Raw genomic sequence first — 19,581 nt, 5'->3', positions numbered from 1 at the left:
GGAGAATGTTGCTCCGGTTCAGAATATCATGCTGTCCCGTACTGTAATATCTCGGGGGTAAGAAACACTTCATGGGAATCTGAGGTTGGAGCCCCTTTTCCTGTTCCTGCTGCCTACACTGCCGGACTTAATGCAGAACTTGATTTTGATTGGTGAGTCATGGTACTCTCTCTTTGGGACTCGATTCTCAGTCCTTGGTTCTTCTCAAATCCTATCTGCTTCTTAAAACTTGGCTGGGGTTGTGTTGGGCCGACCTGCTGCGAAGGTGTAATAGCTATTGTAGCTATCAATCCCTTGACAATTGCATCTTCCCGTGCAGTGATTGATCCGACTGTTAATTTGTGCCATGAAGGTGGACTTGAATTTAAGAGTGACTTTAAGTCCTTCGTAGTGGTATGGCTTGGTAAAATTGTCTGCACTTGTAGATCTCCATGCGGCGGGACAGTTGAAACATCCTGCATACCTCAGTTTGTAACTGAGAATATGGGGTAAAACGGACTGTTTTTAACAATGTCATGTGGAGGTGCGTGATCGGTCTACCCAAGCTGCAACTGTCTTCTCCTTACTTTTGTTTTTTTCAGTTGTTTCCTCAGCTTTTTTTTTGCTCTCCTTGATAGGGGAGGATCAGACCTCACCATTGTGCTGGGAGTGGGTTCTTGCAAATCAGCTACCGGAGCCTCATTACACCTGCTTCCTCTACTGTTGTCCTTTTGTGTACTTTGAGCTGCATTGGTCTCGTGAGCAGTGCACTCTGTCCTGTGTGCCAGATTGTATTACGCTACATCTGTTGACTTCAGGGCTGCCGGGATACCTTCGTTCTTGCTTGCAGCCAGATGGTAGTTGTTTGAAGTGGCCCTGCCGTCAATGGTACTGGGAGTCGGCGTGCACCTACTTCCTTTGACTATCTCCATAATGTCCGATAGGACCTCAGGAAGCGACGCCCACTTTTCCGTAAGGATTGAGCAGGAGCATTCCCCAGGGTTGAGACCAGGAACTGAACAATCCTGTTTTCCAGTTCTTCCACCCTGCTGCTTAGGTTAACTAGGCGAGCTGCTATTGATTGCAGGAGGTCTATTTGGACCTCCATCGTTGATGATTGCCACAATAGTGCACTATTCGTGGAGCTGTTTATCTAATTCTTAGGTAGTTTCTGCAGATCTTCATTTGTGGTATAGTTGGAGGTGAAGTGATCTGCTTTAGTGTCCAGCTGAGGCTCTAATAGCCCCAGCAAGTTTGGGGTTCGCTCTAGAGTTCTTTCAATCTTTTGGCCCAGTTTTTGGAGGAACGAGGCTGTGAGGTGCCCTACCACTTGAGACCCTGGAGTCAGGTCATCTAGAAGCAACACTGGGCTTATGGCTGATCGTGAGGGCTTAGTGCTGACCGCATTCTGGATGTCTTGATTATGGCATTTGGTCCAATGAATTTGAGCCACTGTCACGGGGACGTGCTCCTCTTTAGATGGAACTGTTTCATGTTTCAGCCAATCGTGTGGTTAGAGACCTTTTCTTTCCATCGGAGTGTAATTTGGCTGCACAGTGATCCGTTAATTTGAACAAAGTCACAATCAGCCATTTCCGGCTCGCAGGTCTTGGAAGCATTCTGCTTGGACTTTTGGAGCTCGTCTCTTGTGAGATGCATGGATCGTGATCAGAAGGTGTTGTATCCAGGGGTTAAACCTTTTACCAACCATAAGTAGTGCCCTGGGTGGTGCTAAGTTGCCCATTTTTTTTAATAAGCGCCTGATCAACCCCCTTTGTGGGGCATCCTGTGGGATTTCGTATAAGCTCTGATAGGGATATACTCCTTGTTATCCTTTTGGTTGGCAATTGTCGGTTAGCAGTTTCTACAGGGGACGTTGTACGTAGTCGCTCCTTCTTCTTAGGTCCCATTTTACTAGTAACATGCTAAAAAAAGAAAAGAAAAAATACACTAGTTGAGAGCACGCTTAGAAAAGCGGGTGTTGACAGGAGCGAGTGGGGGCGCCCCGGAGGAGCTGCAAACCGCACTTGGTCTAACCGGGCAATCTCCGTGGCACCTAGGGCCCACGCTTCGCGGCTGCCTGCTGTGGCTGCCGCACTTGCTCGCTCTCTGCTCCCTGGCCCTCTGCAGCCACCTCCGCAGCCGCGATCCTCCGCTTGCGACACTGCACTCAGTAGAGAGGGCAGTGATAAGTGGGGGAGGGGAGGACTGAGAACCTCAGTACATGCCCCCCCCCTCGCAACACAAGTCCCTCTCACTGGTAATCTGGAGTAATCCGGGATAATCCAAGGTTCTGCGGGCACCGAGCGCCGGCACTGCTCCACTGTGGTAGGACGTGAGCAAAGATCAGCAGGATCAGGTGTAGGGGCAGGCGAGCGAAGCTGGTCCGGCCAGCTGCAAAGCACTGGCTCACCCAATCTAAGGAGGTGGCGGAAGTGTTGGCGTCGGTGGCAGGGCCTACCACACGCCGCTCTCCACACAGGCAGCACACAGGCAACAAGCAAGCAAGACAAAACGAGGGGAAGGGAAATGGAAACACTGCTGGTGCCCAGCTCCCCCGCCTTCCTCACCTCGCTCAGCGCTCAACAGCGTCTCCTCGGGCCTCGGTAGCAGGTTTGGCAAGAGCAGAGAGCAAAGCGCTAACCACCCATCCGCCCGTTGCTCGGAGGCAGCAGTAGTGCTGCCATCGGTGTCCTTCGGAGGCCGGGTTTACCACTCTCAGCTCTCCTTGCGGCTCTCACGGCTCTCTTCGCAGCACCCCTGACTCCAGCGATCACAGCTCCAAACATGGCGAAAACATGGCGTGGACTCAGTCACTTAATAAACAGGTGAATTGTGGCACCTCAGTAGCTCCTTAGCCTTCTGCTGCGAGGACTTCTCTTCGGCCCCGTGAAAATCTAGGAAACAGCCTTCTGACTGCATGCTCGGGTACTCCGCGTCACCACCGGCTCCTCTATTCCGAGTGTAAAATATATGCTATTGTTGAATATTTGACACCTTCGGAAAAACAGTTCTTCAAAATAATAAAGTGGAAAAAAGCTTTGTATTTCTGATAGCCAGGAATTGGGTGAACTTCAGTGTGAAATCCCTATTAATCCTCAGTGAAGCATGTTATGATCTGGGAATCCTGAAAGGCAGAGTGGTAGATGGTGCAAATGGGGACAAAAAAAAAAACTAATGATGGGATGGGGTGCCCTTCCTCCTTTATATTCTCGGTCTCATATTTATGACATTTGTTGTGGAATGGACACTGGCACACAAATGTGTGAACTCAGCTTTGTAAATATTCCTGGGGTGAAATAAGCAGTGATCCAATGGTAATGCTGAGAACATGCAAGAGTATAGTTGACAAGAGGCACCCACATTTGCAGCAGCCTGTTGTGCCAACAATATGAAGAGCTGGGGATTCTCCAATGCAACAAATGGAAGCCAACTGCAATAAGTAAAATGCTACACTTGATCAGTCAGCTTTGGAAGTTAAAAGACTAAAGTAATCTGTGTAAAACTATTACTAACGTGGCATTGCAGGCAGATTTCTTTCGTGGTACATTAAGACTGTTTTAAATGCCATGGTTTTGGTGAAAATAATCGACCTATGTCAACTAATCATTTTAACTCTAAGAATTTGACATAACCCCCGAAGATGCATGGTTTAACTGTGAAAGTCTACAAGTACAGAAATTTCCTTCAGCACCCATCTAACAAAAATAATCTTTTATTAAACATTGTAATATAAATTACTGGTGGGTTATGCATTGCAATAAAAATACTGAACTGCTGTTAATGTAAACTATATTAACAACGTAAATGCAACAGAAAAGACACCCACAGCTCTTACTCAGGTCTATAGAATGAAACAACTTACAGTCTCTTCTTATCGACGACTCGTTTGACACGAATTGCTCTTTGTTCCGAGTACAATTTACAAACTCCTGTTAAAGAAAGACACACTGTAAGAACACAGTAAACTGAAACGGTTGATTGTTATAATTTTCTAACAATCTAGTGATGACAGGAGGGAAGGCTGGTGGCTGCTGAGAATAGGAGATGACTTGGACTAGTAGCAACAGAGCAAGCATAAATGCAACTTTGTCCAGCTCCTTCCATTTCTGAGCCAACGGGCACATTACCCAGCAAGAGGAATACAGAAAGGGGATGGGAAAAAGCCAGCATCGGGCAGTTCTTTCTGAGTCAACAATTATCTTAAAATGTCTTAATTTCGTGAATGTGTGTGGGGCACAGAGGTGTAAACAGAGCAAAACATATTAAGGGGGGGGTGGTGAATCTGAGGTTTCCTACCAAGCAATGTGGTGTACCAAACTACGATAGGAGTTGTGAGCTTGGGCCAAGTGCTTATGGTAGGCTGCCTGGTACTGGGCTAAAAGCAGAGCTGAGTTACACCGCTCTTGAACTAATGCTCCTTCTGTGGATGATTTAGGAACATAAGGAAAGGCACAAGGAACAATGGAACTCAGGTAGTGACATCTACCCTTGGTCCTAATTACGAGTTGGGTGGAGCAGAATAACAGTGTGGAATTCTGCACCACTCAATCATAATTGGCCCTGTGGTCCCGTACCAGATTTTCCCATGCACAATTAAAACGGAACAGATTATATGAGCTGGAAATTCCAGCTGATAAAACGGCTTGAAAACCCTGCTGCAACGGGAGCCAGCCCTCAGAGCACATCCATTTCTATTTTTTTTTTTTTATATAATTTATTTAAAGTTTTTTTACAACAAACAGTCAGACAATGAGCAATATAACAGAAAGCAAGCATAATAAAAATAACATATAAACTGCAATAATAGAGAAGGGAAAGGTTAGATCACTTAAATCCAATTAGTGACTGGATCCCAGATTTTTAGACCGTGTCTTTTTTTCTTTATCCCCTTAAGCTTATACATAGCCAATTCTATATGATAAATAGAGAGCAACTTGCATTGCCATTGATGGAAGGTCGGAGGTTCCTTATCAATCCACCAGGAAGTAATACAGAGACGGAACACGGACATACAGATAAACAAAAATGCTTCTTCAGCAATAAGAGCACATCCATTTCTAAAGCATGGGGAATTCGGAGTGGAATTCCGCTTCGTAATGCTGTGTCTCCGCAGCAACAGTGGTTTCCTCCAAAGGGAATTTCCACCTGGAATTCTGTGCAACTAGTAATCAAGGCCCTAGTAGTAATAAAGTGCCAGTAGCAGTATTAGCATGGGAGTAAGCAGTGCTGGACTGAAAGACAAAAGCCTCCTTGGCAAAAATGTTTATACCAACATGATATAAACTGAGGACGCTTGAATTTCCCCATAGGGACTTGGGAGGTTGTCCCCAAAGAAAATTCCGACTCAGAGGCAGAGTGCTCTTATTTTTCAAATGGATTGGGTAAAAAGCCATAGATTTAATGGACGTTTTGATCGAATCCAATATTCCAAGTCTGTCAGAGTACACATGAGGACTACATCATCTATGAGACTATGGCAAAATTCGGCACACAACACAAAACACTTGGTGCCCAGGCACAGAAGAAATAGGGAATACATGTTCCCCACTGCTACGACACAAAATAAAAAATCCACTGCCAGGAGAAATGATATCAGTGAGCTCAGTGCCCAGAATGCTTACTGCTTTCACGAGCACATTGGCCCAACGTGCAAACCTTTCACAACAGTTCCCTTGATACCCCTTACATACATAGAGACACACAGAGAAAAGACACAAACACGCACACAAACTTGAAGTTGAGGAAGTCCAGGTTGCAGAGATCTTGAAGACTCGGAATTTAGAGCAGTTGCTTATGTTACAGAGGATGGATAGGCTATGATTGTAGAAAATTAAGTTATCTCCGATTTGTAACAATTATTCCACACATTTCACCAATCTTACAGGCTGAAGGCTACAGCAGTGGAGCTATCCTTCTTATTACAGAGATCGTACAAGCTAAACAATCTAACACTAAAGCTTTCCATCAGGTTACACTGATCTTGCAGGCCTATCACAGCAGAGTTGTCCCTTGGATGACTCAGTTTTCTCCAACTCGGACATCTGACAATAAAGCTATTTCTCGGGGTACAGGTATCTTACAGACCCCAGCATATCAAAGCACATCTATCACTATCTGTCGGAAGGTGGAATCTGACTACATGGTTGCCCCCACTTTTTTTCTGGTGTTTTGATGGTTTTTGACTAGTCTGGCTGGAATCCTGCTATCCAGGACCCCAGCCTATCTGCTTACTCCCTTAAACGACATGGAGTGCATATTAGGTGCACTAGTGATTGGATACTGTGGTACCTTATGAGCCCCTAGTATATGGTACCTTAGGTACCAAGGGCATAGGTACTTCACATGCCTACCAGGGGATGAAGCATGTATTATGCCACCCCTGGGAAGCAGACTAAATCTGACACAACAGGCCTGCTACTGCAGCCTGGGTGAGGTAGTGTTAGCACTCCTCACTGAGATATAGGTACCCTATATCTCTACCTGCACACACATATAAACCTATCAGTCACCCCTACGGCAGGCCCCATCAATCCTGAGGGCAGGGTGCTTGGTTTCCATGTGAGGGGGTGCCTCTGCCAGAGCAGGGCCCCTATGCAGCTCTTGGGGTCCATTCTCTGTGGCTGTTTGTGGATGCGGTTACACCATATACTCTTAAGTGCATTATAACCTCGCGGTTAATGCTAACTTTGTGATGGCTGCATCAAAACATGTCGTGTTTGGTGTCAAACGCTTTGGAATCCTACCCCCACACCAATAACTGGTGTGGGAGTATGATCCCAACCTTCTAGAGGCATAGACATGTACCTACTGTGGAAACACAGTAGAATCCTGAAGAGCCCTGGCATCACAAAATGGATGCCACCAGCACAGACACTTGGCTGCCCTCCTGCTGCTGACCGCAACTCGCAGTGAAGGAGGCCCAACAATAGGCATCCTGTCACAGGGAGGTGTAACCACCTTCCAGACAGGATTTAGTGTATTGGGGCTGGGTGGGTGCACTCCTAGAGTGCTTTGAAGTCCTGCACTGGGGGAGCAGTAGGCTCCTCTGTACATATGCCAGCTCAAACCGGTTCAGGGGCTACCTGTCCCTGATCTGGCGCGAAACTTGACAAAGGAAAGTGGGTGTAGCCACCCACTCCCCTGACCCTCACATAGGTGGGTTCATAGAGCTAGTCCCTCCCTTCCTGGTAGTATAAGTTAGGGAACCCTTGCCATTGCAAACTAGATATCCCTGGATGACGCTCTGAAGAAGAATCCTGGACCTTCGACGTTCCACTACCTTTGGAAGACTGAAGAATCTCCCTTGGAGTCAAGGAGCGACTCCCCTGCTCGGCAGGCACCAAAACTTTGCATCAACAGTCGCAAACTTTCCCGCTCCCGCCGGAGTCCGAAGTCCCTGCAGCCCAGGAAGAGGATTTCCCGACTTCTCCAAGGCCATCGTGAGTCCCCAGCGACGCTGAGGCAAGTGGACTTCACGAGCGACGAGGAACCGCAATCCCTGGGTACCGTGCACTATTTGCGAGTGCAACCCCTTCACGACGTTCTACAAACTTGGGCATTGGACCACGTGTGGTCCAAGCCTCCAGCAGGATTTCCACCGAAGATCAGAGGCCTACCCCGTCCCGAGTGACCGTGGGCCCCTGTTGAAGGAATCCTCCAGAGGCGTCTTCGCGATCCCTAGAAGACTTTTCTACAAATCAAAAGGGCTCCCCTGGTTGCTCCAGGCCTGCCCTGACTTACCCTCGCTGGGTGAGTCCCTCGTACCTTGCTGGTCTGCACCGCTGACTTTTCCCACTCTTCACGAGACTTGCTGTTAACAAGGCTTGTTGGCTCCAATCTGGTCACCGACACCGCAGTAAGCTGCAGACTTCGTGGGACACGCCTCCTGGACCTCGTGGCTGAAGAGTCAAGACACCCGTGGTCACCTGAAATCACCAGACGACGGTGGGCATCCATCTTCCTTGCCCCGGGTCACTGCCAAGTGACTTTGAACACTGTACCCTCTGCTTTTAGGTCTTCTTTCTTCGGAATCCAGCCTTGGATTCCACCGGACACTTCTCCTGTCTTCACAAGCAGCAAGTCTTCTTTGGCTCCCATTGAAAACGACACCGGGACCCGACACCAAAAGACACCTATGCACCCGGCTTCCCTGGGTGAGGTAACTCCAGCACTACGGTGCTCCTGTGGGTGTTGGCTCTAGAACTACTTACCCTGTAAGTGACTTGCTTGTAGACTCTCCCGAAGTATCCTAAAACTTGAAAATTCCAACTGCGACTTGCTCCATTGAAGTCAATAGGGAACCCACGGCTGTGTTCTCACACTGCACGCGTCTCCCATGGGTCCTTTACTTACCTGCCTTGGGTGGATTAGTGAGGCCCCAGCGATTCAAAGGCCCTAGGCCTTGTCCCCTTGCAAGTCGATATTCCTAAACCTCTTTTTTAGTATATGGTCTGGTACGCCCCTAGGGCCGCAGCCATATTTGTGCTTAATTTATTGTGAAACGTTGATTTGTGCATATGTTCCTGACTTCTAATCTCATAAAGAGATTAGTAGAGTGTGTCTAGAAATAAATACATATATATTGGATATATATACACCTGTGTGGTGTCCTTTCATTTAGTAATTCAAGAGATTATAAGGTAATACAAGCTGCCTTACATTCCTCTAAAGACTTAGCCTGAAGGCTGCTCTCCACAGCTACCACTAGGATAGCTTTCTTTAAAAGGTTGTCTTAAACCTATCTACCATAAGAGTCGAATTGTACTGGTGTAAGGTGTCCACTTCAACTAGTGAACAGCATATACCAGGCCAGCTTCTCACACTCTCACTCAATTTACAGAGTTTTCAAAACTCAGACATCGGATTGTAAGTATATCACTCTGCTTACACAGATGTGAGATCTTACAGGTGAAGGCTTATCACTGCAAATATAATTTCACCACAGTTTGCCCTAACGTACTACAAAGGTTCAACAGATGCATGCCTAGTTCAGCAGCGCTATCCCAAAGATTACACGTATCTCGACTTTAAGAGACAAAGTATTCCCCAGATTACACAGATTTTACAGGTTCAAGCATGTAACAAAAGTTATCTTTCAGATATCTAATCTGTAAAACCTACTCCCTAGGAAAAATATGTTCTCAATTCAAATGACTGTCGAGCTAAGGCAGGCCCGAGCTGTAGAGCACAACTCAGGATGACAAGCTTTTAAAGGTAAAAAATAATCTTTAAAGCAAATGATTTGCTTCAAAAGGCCTCAAGAAAAGGCCGTACGATAAAAAAGAATCCATGAACAAAATGTTTGTTTTGTTTGGAGATTTATATAGCATGAACTAGACCCCAAATTATTGTTACATGCGCACCAGTTTCATTACACAAGCTCATATTCACTTTTTAGGCATGGTGAGATTAAATCATATTTCCAGATGCACAGGATGTTGAGCAGACACTCAACCTTGGCTCCCCAGTTCGAAAGTCGGCACAATGTGTTACAAGAACTACCTACAGCTGGACGAGAGAACATTTAGCATTTAATCCTTCAGCTTTGTCTAGGTCAGATTTGATTATTTTTTTTAAAGTGTGGATCTTGCGGAATAACGACTACTCTCCGCGAGGCCGACTAGTTGCTTCTTCCTCCTCCACTCCACTAATGAGTGATAGCAGGTGTTGGCATGTGATAGATTTGGCAGGTATTAACAGACGGAAGTGCCCATGTACCGATATTGGCTTGCACAAGCACACTTCCTTCTAAACACAAAACTGATTTTATATTGGTGCCTGTGCATGGCAATATGGTGCTGGTATATCCTCGCCGTCTGCATGATAACACACTAGCAGTAACTACTGTGAAGGAAGATGCAGGCTATTCAGTTGTACAGGCATAATCAGAGTGGGTCCTGTCTGGGCTGCTGAATATAGCAATATCTCCAGGGGAGGGATGAAAGGTGGGGATTTTCATGGCCTGGTGAGACTATAATCATGGGGCAACGAGAATAGGCCGAACATGTACAACCATGTCTGGATCATCAGAGGGTTTGGAGGGCGTGTCCAGCAGAATTACATGACCAGTAAGAACAAACCTGCTTATGCAGGCACCAACAGCAGGGTCAGGTGGAGCAGGTACGGCTCGTGGAAGGGTACATTGTGCAACATTATTGCAGTTCAGGAGTCCACCTGTGCTGCAGGGCAAAAGATTTCCATGTTCCTGAGACTGTAGTCCTGACTTAATCACCTCTGGCTGATTTGAAAAGAGTCCGGCAGGTGAAGTGAGGTGGTCAAGATGAATCAACAGGGAGTAATTGGAACTGCAGGAAAGTGTAAGGCCACAAGTTCTTAAGCTTGTCTCAGGAAGTGTACTTGCTCCTCCAGATGCTGGCACCAGGAGCTACAGCTGGAACCATTTAGCTGTCTGTAGTGAGAGTAAGATCTGCTGTGCTCCCATGAACAATGCAGCACAGAAGAATGAGACCTATTAAATGCTTCTCAAGCAACATCACTCATTCATTTGCTGCTTTTTATACCGTTATGGTGTCAGGTCACATAGACTTCTAGCTCCAACTTTTAATCATATCCATAGACTGACCTCTTGCCTTGCCAGATTGCAGCAAGCCACTGCCAGGAAGAACCTGGTGGTAAAGGGCAGTGAAAACTGCAAAATGCCTCTCCCATCTCGGAAGACAACTCCCATGGTGTGGAGGGCATGGATTTATTTTATTTTCAAAAACAAAGTCCTGCTTAGGAGTATGTTTTTGGAAAAAAATGTTTTAACTTTGCCATACGGCTCTGTTATGTTTGACAGCGCGGCACAGCAAAGTTACAGTACATTGTCAGGAACCATTTTGACGGATGTTCCTATCAAAACTTGAAATGTCCGCTGGCCTAACAGATATATTAAAATTCGGTCGTCGAGACGTCTGGCAGGGCGACGGAGCAATTCACTCAGCCGCCCTGATGGAAGATGGCCAACTGCCAAATATTAAATCGTGCCCTGACTCACAAAAGCAAAATAAAAAAATCACTTTCAGAACAAAAGGGTTGATCAGGAAAACCGCCATGCCCCTTTAAAAGAAGGTGCATGGTTCCAAAGTATGTACAGCCTCAGTTATAGGCCTCAAAGAATATTGGTGAACAAAATGTCAGTGCTTACAGAACTGTTGGCAGACCTTTAAATCAAAGAATTGCAGCACAGTTTACCTTACTTGACTTGAGGAAGGAAAGAAAAAAGTGAAAGAAAAGGAGACCAGGATGAAGCCCTATGGTATGGAAAGACTGATCACAGGAGAATGCAGGTTCCAGCCCACACCCATTGATAAAGAAAATGGATTGGGTCAGGCCACTCACTGGTACAAGGGAAGGTAACGTTGTCACTTACCATGTTGTGTGCACATTTGCTTAACTGGCTGCACACACCATTAAAAACCTTTTTCGAAAAATAGTACTATCACTAAAAGGTGCAGCACCCACTGATTAGAAATAGGAATCAGGATGGAGAAGTAAAACAATTAATGAAAGAAAATTGGGTACTTTCTTTTTATCACACAACTGTTCCTTTAATTTGTGAGGAAAAAAAAAAAAAAGAATACAATTGCATACTTTTTAAGTAATCTTCACTGAAGTCCAACACTGCATCTCGGTGTCCCTTCACTTGTGATGAACTAATATCTTTCTGAGCTGAAATGAAAAATAACAATTATCAATGTGAACAGATTTGTAAATATCTTACATTAAAAAAATTTAGCAAATTGGAAAAGAAGTTAAATATTAAATGGTAGGCATGCAACGCAAACACATTACATTCATTCTATATCCCTGTCTTTAATTGATTCAGACAGATGAACTACTGAGTGGTGATGAAATGCTATTGTGATTTCCCTGGGGTCAGGAAGAACCCATGTGACTAGAATCCTCTACACAGAACTAGCCCACACTTTGCAGCTCCATATCCTTACCAGAAGGCCTGAGAACAACTTCCACCCTCTGGAAGGGTGAAGAACTAGTCCACCCCCTACATGGGATGGACGATTGGGCAGCTGACAGTCATTGTGACCGCCCAAGTGACTCGGGAGGCCAGGGACATCCTGTGACATCAGGAATCTGAGATACCTTTCAGTGATGACCCTCCAACATAAACTTTACAGATATAATAGATTATCCTTTTGGTGAAGTACAATAGGATATCAGCAGGTGTCACCAATAAATCCTAATATTACTATATATATTTTGAATCTTCACCTTCTAAGCTGGTCTGACCACACCGTTGTGTTTTTATATTTTTGTAAATTCATAAAAACTTTTAAAAACAAATATGAAATAGCAGTGATGTCACTTGTGATGTTGCGTGAGGTCACGGACAGTCAATTAGATGGGTGAACTGTTATTACAGCCAAGAAAATCATTAAAGTATAACTTCAAGGGCTTTTAAATTCTGAATTGTAACCATTGTAACCCCCGCAGTGCGGGAGGGGCCCCCGAGCTCCAGGGGGCCCCTTCAGCCCAGTACTCTGTCAGTAGAGCTCCTGAGTGTGGTCAGAGGGGGCCCCCTTCATGTACTTTGCAGGTGTGCCCTCAAGTTTCATTACGCCACTTACGGTTGGTGCATGCCCCACCTTTTTTTGCATGGTAATTCCCATGGAGTATTGGCTCGGGAAGGAGCAGCGCCGCGCATGCTGCTTGCAATGCAAGCTGCTTGCATGCCAGTATCTTCTTGTTTAATTATGTTTTCCTTTAGTGGACTACCCTACTGTAATCTGCGGCACGCAGGGCCATGCTCCCTAGCACAGGGCAGAGCGAGATATTTAAAGTGTCCCCCGCGCGGTCTGTGATGGTTCCTGCACCCTGGCGCTAGAGCGCGACCTTGGTGCTTGTGTGGCACTGCTTGGGGGGGCTGTCTGGGCCGCGCTTCCGTTACTTGCTTTACACTGGCGACGAGGGAAACGTATCGAAGGAGCTTTCATCTCAACATCGTGACTGAGGAGTGACATGGTTTGAGAAGCGGTATTCATATATGTACTTTTTTTTTTAGCCTGGAGGGCTTCTTGATTTCGCCTGGGAAGTTGCCAGTACTTGAAATTTCATGTATCACAATTTGTGGGGTCGGATGTTTATGTGGGAATCTGTGCAGGCCCGGTAAGGATGCAAGTTAACTCGCGAGGGGTTACACCGCTGCTAGTTTTTTTTAGGTCTCGCCTACCTATTGCAATAGCAATCGCTATGCGACACCTAGTAAGGGGCTCCCAAAAGTGTTCCCAAAAGCGGATTGCATGGCGATCACGCGCACAATCATGTGCATCGTGCCGCCATGCAATCCGTTTGGGGAAGCGCTTCAGCCCACTGGCGCCCTCGGCATCAAACTTCAAAGGGTCCGCTCCCCCGCCTGTAATGCGCTCCCCCGCCCCCGCCAAGCGTGCGTGCCACGCTTGCTTTCACTGTTGATTTTATCTTGCGTTAGGTCCGTTGCTGTTTCCGGCCTTCAACTACCCTCTGACAGAAACATAGCATTTGGCCGTCTTGCATTCTTTTAATTTGAATGTTTTTTTTTACATTGATGCCTTCCGCCCAGTAATGTTGAATTGGCCCGTCCCGCTTCTTTTCATTTGACTTTTTTTTATTGACATTTCTGCCTTTGCCCATCGCAGTTTGTTTTGATGGCGCCGCCGCCCTCTCTAACTATTTTGGAGCGGCAGTAATGGTGCATGTGCTCGCTTCTCGGAGGCAGACCTATGGCTGTCCCACTGCCACTCCTCTGCTGCAGTCTGAAGCTCCCTCGCCAGGGAAGGGTCCACCACATCACCGCCCCTCTTCATTGCAGACACCGGCTGCTTCGGTCACGGGTCTTCCTCTTTCTCCATTAGGCGGCTGGGTGAGTGCATGTAATGCTCATGCTGCTTTCACCTTCCGCCCGTCACAGTTTATCATTTGCCCGGGTGCAGTTTGTTTAAATTTGCCCGTCCCACACGCTGCTTTTCATTACGTTTTTTTTTTTTTTAACTTGTTGCCTTCCCTCCGCTGTCATACTCCTAGCTCCTCCATACTCCTAGCTCCTCCATACTCCTAGCTCCTCCATACTCCTAGCTCCTCCATACTCCTAGCTCATATGAACACAATCTCCTTACCTGCAGCTGCTGCGCTGTGCTATGCTGTGGTACCTGTTTGTTTCCCAGTGCTGTTCTTTCTGTGCGCTTAACTGAATTGTAGCAGATGAAAGTGAGTGATCATAGATACTCAATAGATTTGTCAATTTCTATTTGACCAAAAAGCCATTCAGTGCGCATCTACATCGTTCAAGAGGGGGCTCAGTATACTAGCAAAACCACCCTGGTGCCCCACCAAGCATGCAGATCATCTGTGGAACCTTGTTGAACGGGTGGGTTGGCACTCTACGTCTACCCCACCCTCTGCATCATGTCTCCAATGAGATAGGAGCTGTCCAGCTGGGATCATGTGGTCCCATATTAAGTATCAACAGTCCGTATAGCTCCGACCTTCGCACAGATCCCTACCATCAAAGCAGCCAAGTTGTCCTTGATGTCTGCCCTCCTGTCGAGTTGACCTTACTCACAAAGGTGACAATAGTGAAAACGCTGCTTGAGATGGCGGTTAAATGAAGAAGCCGACGGAAAGTGTATTTTCATGTTCTGTTTTGTTTTTCCTCTCTACTGTAAAAGCCTTGCCTTCGCCCAAAAGTGGAATGTGTATGGTAATGTCAATATAGCTGAGAGCGTGGCAGCCGCTAGGTTTATGACTCTGATAGGTGTGAAAATGTCTAATAAAAACATGTTTAAAAAAAAGAGATGGCGCTTAAAGATGGATTCCTCCCAGAGGACTGGCAGAGTTATTGCAATAGGAGCTTTTCACCACTGAAACTGGATCAGTCCTGATTTCCTCTCATGGAAAGCATTTCAAGCATTAGGGACAGAAAGACTAATTTATTTGACTTCAAAAATAAGAATAAGAGACCTGAGCACGTGCCTGCCCTGAAAGGCAGATTACAGTGCTTTTGAAACGAAATGATATTCCTGTAAAACGTATCTGAGGTTTTTAGTGCATATTTAGTTGCTCAAGTATGAAATGTACACATTTTGCACTATTAATAAACAGTGGGTTTGAGCTGAAATGCCATACTAGAACAAGATTAACAAGAATTTGCAATGCAATAGCTCTCGCATTTACGCGAGTTTAAGCTATTAGTATTGTAAATGACAATGCCTTATATTTATGTCTTAAAAACGAAAACACAAATAAAAGACATTGTTATTTGCAATGTCAATAGCTCAAACTCGCGTAAATGCGAGACCTATTGCATTGCAAATGCTTGTTATGAGGAGCTTCTAAGCTAACAAAATTTTACAAATTCAGCAACTCTGTGTGCACCGTTCAACTGTGTGTAAGAAAAAAAGTTGGTTAAAGGGCTTCTGTAATTCATTCGCTTTACCTAAGACGAAAAGGCAGTATATTTTTTAAATCCACATTAGATCATGTTAGCGTAAATTAATAGCAGAAGTTAACACAAAATATGCATAACCAGTTCTTCAGTAGATATGTCACCCAAAGGTTGTTTTTTTCTTTTTTTTTATAAGGATGTTAATTGTTGCACCCTATGAATAATCTATGAGTAAAGAGTAACTGTATAGTTCGTAAATGATCCTACTATAAAACAGTCATTAACATTTCCTTGGTTTTTGTATTTTACTTCCGATACAATATTGATCAGTAAGTCACATAATGATGACCTATTGCTAAGTTTTTTAATTGTAAGTGGCAGTTTCATCCAATTTTTCCCCCATTCATTTATTGGTTTTACAGGTTTAAGGTCAACTCCTACACCAGTCAGCTTGTCACATATGTTGTACTAGGGTTCACTTGTATTTCTTACATTAATTACGTAGGCATGATCTAATCAGTCAATGGGTGAGCTATTCTCCCATGATTGAGTATCTAGTTAAATAATTTATCTGAAAGTTTTCCGTGTTGATCATTCTTCTTGAAAGTACAAACTAAATAACTTGCATTTATGTAAATTACCATTGTGAGCGTTTTTAGGTCTCGCCTGCGAACGCAGCGCGAAGCGCTGCTGTCGCCAGCGAGATCTATTGTTGCGGACTTGCCTCGGAAGTGGGACAGGAGATGGGCACGCGCAGACTTTTGGCGGATTTGAGTTGGTGTACGCGCTTACAGCCACGCGGCATGCACATCTCCTGTCTCCCTTCCCTTGCAAGCCAGCATGCAGTTGCACTTTCGTCCTCACCAGCCTCATGTAATTTTTTTTTTTAAATGCGCATGCGCGCTCCAAGCGCGGCGCGCTTTAAATGTACAACATGCAATGTATTTATTTTTTTAAATGCACACGTGCGCTCCAAGCGCGCCGCGCTTTAAACGTACAGCATGCCCCACTTACCAGCTCTTGTGGGGACTCCGGCTGGTCACGTGTCTTCAGCGGCTCACTGCAGCACCACGCGGGGCTCCGTCTTGCTCACAGGAGCCCCGTCTGAAACCATGCGGCATTCACGAAGGAGGGGTGGGCTCCCGCCGGACTTCTGCTTTTCTTTTTTTGCCTTGGCTGCTTTGGCGGCCCCCTCCCTGGGCTGCACGATGCAGCACTCATTAACGTACGGCGGCTTTTAAAGTCCGCACGCGCCGCCGCCACTGGGCATGAGCCGCAGAACACGCAAAAAATTCAGTAACAGCGCATGCGCGGGCAGCCCTCGACCTCCCAGGTCTCTTTCCCGGCCCGGATATGGAGCTGCTTTCTGGCGGAAGAGGCTCTAGTAACTCATTTTATTTACTTTTTTTTTTTTTACTTTTGGGTTCCGCACTTGTTGATTTGAAGACGTTTGGTGCTAAACCATTAACTGTAATTAAGTGTGCTGGGTTTCAAAGACCACAATACACAAAGAGAGACTCCTTATTAGGGTGCATTTGTTGATTGGAGCTGCTAACCTGTCTGTTGTGGCCTGCTTGGAATTATCTATCTGTGTACTTGACGCCTTGGCTTTGTTGGTGCAGTTTTCGCAGATTTCGGACAGCGGATGCTCCGGGTGGGCTGTCCTTTAAGGGAAGCTTGGTGGTTTAGTAATCGTTGATGCAAGCGAGCACTCTCTCTGCTCCTTATTGTTGGCCTGATTTGCTGTTGGCAAGTGAAGTTCTTGTTTAACTTTGTTTGCAAAGTTGTGAAGCTTGTCATGTTTGTGACAACACCCGTTTGCTGGTAGCTCTCTCTGCGCCTTGGCGCGCTACTGGTTCCTGCCCAGAGGGAGTCCATGGCAGTTCCTGGCCGTGTCTGCGAGCGTGCCCAGTTGGCAGGAAATGACGTGATAAGGGGTGAGATCCCCGATGAATGATTGTGCACTGCAGCCCACTCTCCAACACAGGGTGTCACTCACGGCTGCTTCTGAAGTGGGGAGGGGGCGCTAAAAAGAATTCTGCCGACACCCAGGGCGGTAAACACCTTGTGCGGGCCCCCTGGCTACGCCTGAACCCCTGTGTAAAAGGCGGGGTGCAGTCCTCACCAACCGTCCTACTGACGCCAACCAGTGCAGCATGAAGGGCGGCTCAGGTCCCTCCGGCCAAAGAATCTGAGGTGGAGCGCTCATCCGAGGTGTGAGAAGAGAGCTCCGGTCACTTGTGGTCGTGAGGACTGAGTGCACCGGTGCTGTGTGGCCTTAAGGACTGAGAGCCCCAGTGATGTGTAGTCCCAAAGAACCGAGTGCACCGGTGATGTGTGGTCCGAAGGACTACGTGCGCCGGTGCTATGTGTCCCTGAGTACTGAGAGCGCCAGTGATGTGTGGCCCTAAGGACTGAGTGCACAGGTGCTGTGTGGTCCTAAGAACTAAGTGTACCAGTGATGTGTGGAATGAAAAATGAAACGGTTCATATTTCACTGCCCTGCATATAACTGCAATCAAAGGTAAATTCCATCTAAAAGAGAATCCGTTATATCGTTAATTAAATATTTAGAAACCGCAAAAGCGTTCACATTTTTTTTTACTCCAAAGAGCAAATGTATACCTAGCGTCTTCATGTTTTTGCGTAGGTTTATGGGACATCATTCCCCGAGGTCGCAGCTTCTTGTTTTCTTTCTTCTAAACTCATTTTGCATTACACCATTTGATTAATGCTTCACAAAGGGAAAAGAAAAACAATAACATTTACAATGCCAATAGCTCAAAACAATGTCATTGCGAGACCTATTGCATTGTAAATGCTTGTTATTTATAATGCTGGGAAATGCAGTAACTGTGCACAGACTGAACAAAGGCTTAAATCCCAATCGAGTTGAAATCAGAAATGTTCTTAAGTAGTTCACAATCAATTGTACTTCACGGCCCACAGAATGGTTTTGTTCAGGTCAAGGACATAGAGGTTGTGTTTTATAATTTTTAACAAACTGTTCATAGATTCTAGTGCAACATGCACGCCATCTACATCGCTCATGCATCGTCTCACATTTGTGTTCTGATTGTGTAAATATATATATTTTTTCACAACGTAATTTTATTGTTGATAGCCGATATATGTTTAGAGTCTCAATGAACACAAATAAAATACAGAAATGGACTGCGTTAATGATCTCAACATTTTCACTGTTGTCATAACTTTGTTCATGCAATAAACATATTGAAACAAAACTCTTAAAAGCAAACAATAGTGCCATATCAAAATTACAAAGAACAGGAGCAGGTCTTGGATACATATATCTGAACCATAAATTTTGAAGGCGAATATGTTCAACATCTAGGTTACTATATGGTACCATCATCCCCTGCAAGTCCTCGACAGCAAAAGCAGGAGGGATAGGCTCCAAACATAGCCCTCTGTATTCCCCCACCTTTTACATATTTTATAGTGTTTCTGGGGGCATCCCTGCGCCCTAAAGATGGGCATCTCCAGCCCCATACAAAAGTCAAGACCCTTCTTCCATACTGCAACTGATGGCAGGAACTTGTCCTTCCATGCCCTGGAGAGATCTCGTTTAGCCAACGTAAGGCCGAGAAACAACAGATGACGCTTATATCTGTTGCTGCCCAGTCACTCAGTAATATGGAGCATGGATAGTCGTGGTGAGAGCGGGACATCCTAACCCAGGACCTCCGTCAAACATGTAGTCCCCCCGAACCTCAATAGGGCCGTGCATTACTATACTGTATGTTGGAAGGTACCCTCCGCGGCCCCACACTCCAGGCAGCGAGGGGAGGCGATCAGTCCAGCACGCCACAACCTGTGTCTTGTAAAGTATACCCGATGCAAATACTTGAAAAAGTCGCAGGCGGGCCTCAATCGCCGCACGGCGCGGGGGCTCCAGTGCCTCTATCCAATCGTCCTCATCTAGAGGGCCTAAATCCAGCTGCCAAGCCTCGCAAGTTTTATTTAATGTAGTTGGGGTATTGTTTAAAAGTGTACGATATATTTTGGTTATTTTATGATCCCCCCCCCCCCTAGGTCTCCCATAAAGACTTCAGCTTCTATAGGGTTGAATTCGGGTCTAACTTGTTGTTGAGTGAAGTATGGGGAAAGAGCATGTCGGAATTGGAGATATCTATAAAATTGTGAGTGGAGCAGAACATCAGCCTGGAGTTCCTAAAAGAACTTCATAATCTGCCCGC

The 19,581-nt window shown here is 45.9% G+C and overlaps 1 protein-coding gene across 5 annotated transcripts in view; it reads right to left on the bottom strand.

The window, feature by feature from the left end:
* Positions 1-19,581, bottom strand: part of STX18 (syntaxin 18) — a 485,190-nt gene that overhangs the window by 404,098 nt on the left and 61,511 nt on the right. For all 5 annotated transcript variants that reach the window (XM_085600230.1, XM_085600232.1, XM_085600233.1 and 2 more), the window contains exons 4-5: positions 11,575-11,652; positions 3,845-3,911 (exon numbers count right to left, since the gene is read on the bottom strand). In XM_085600230.1, the coding sequence (XP_085456356.1) occupies positions 3,845-3,911; positions 11,575-11,652 (145 nt within the window). The remainder of the gene's footprint in view (positions 1-3,844; positions 3,912-11,574; positions 11,653-19,581) is intronic.

Source organism: Triturus cristatus, chromosome 4_2 (genome assembly GCF_964204655.1).
Source record: "Triturus cristatus chromosome 4_2, aTriCri1.1, whole genome shotgun sequence".
In the NCBI taxonomy this organism is placed as follows: Eukaryota; Metazoa; Chordata; class Amphibia; order Caudata; family Salamandridae; genus Triturus; species Triturus cristatus.
Note: the sequence above shows the minus strand (reverse complement) of the source record. Positions and strands in the feature narration are given on the sequence as shown.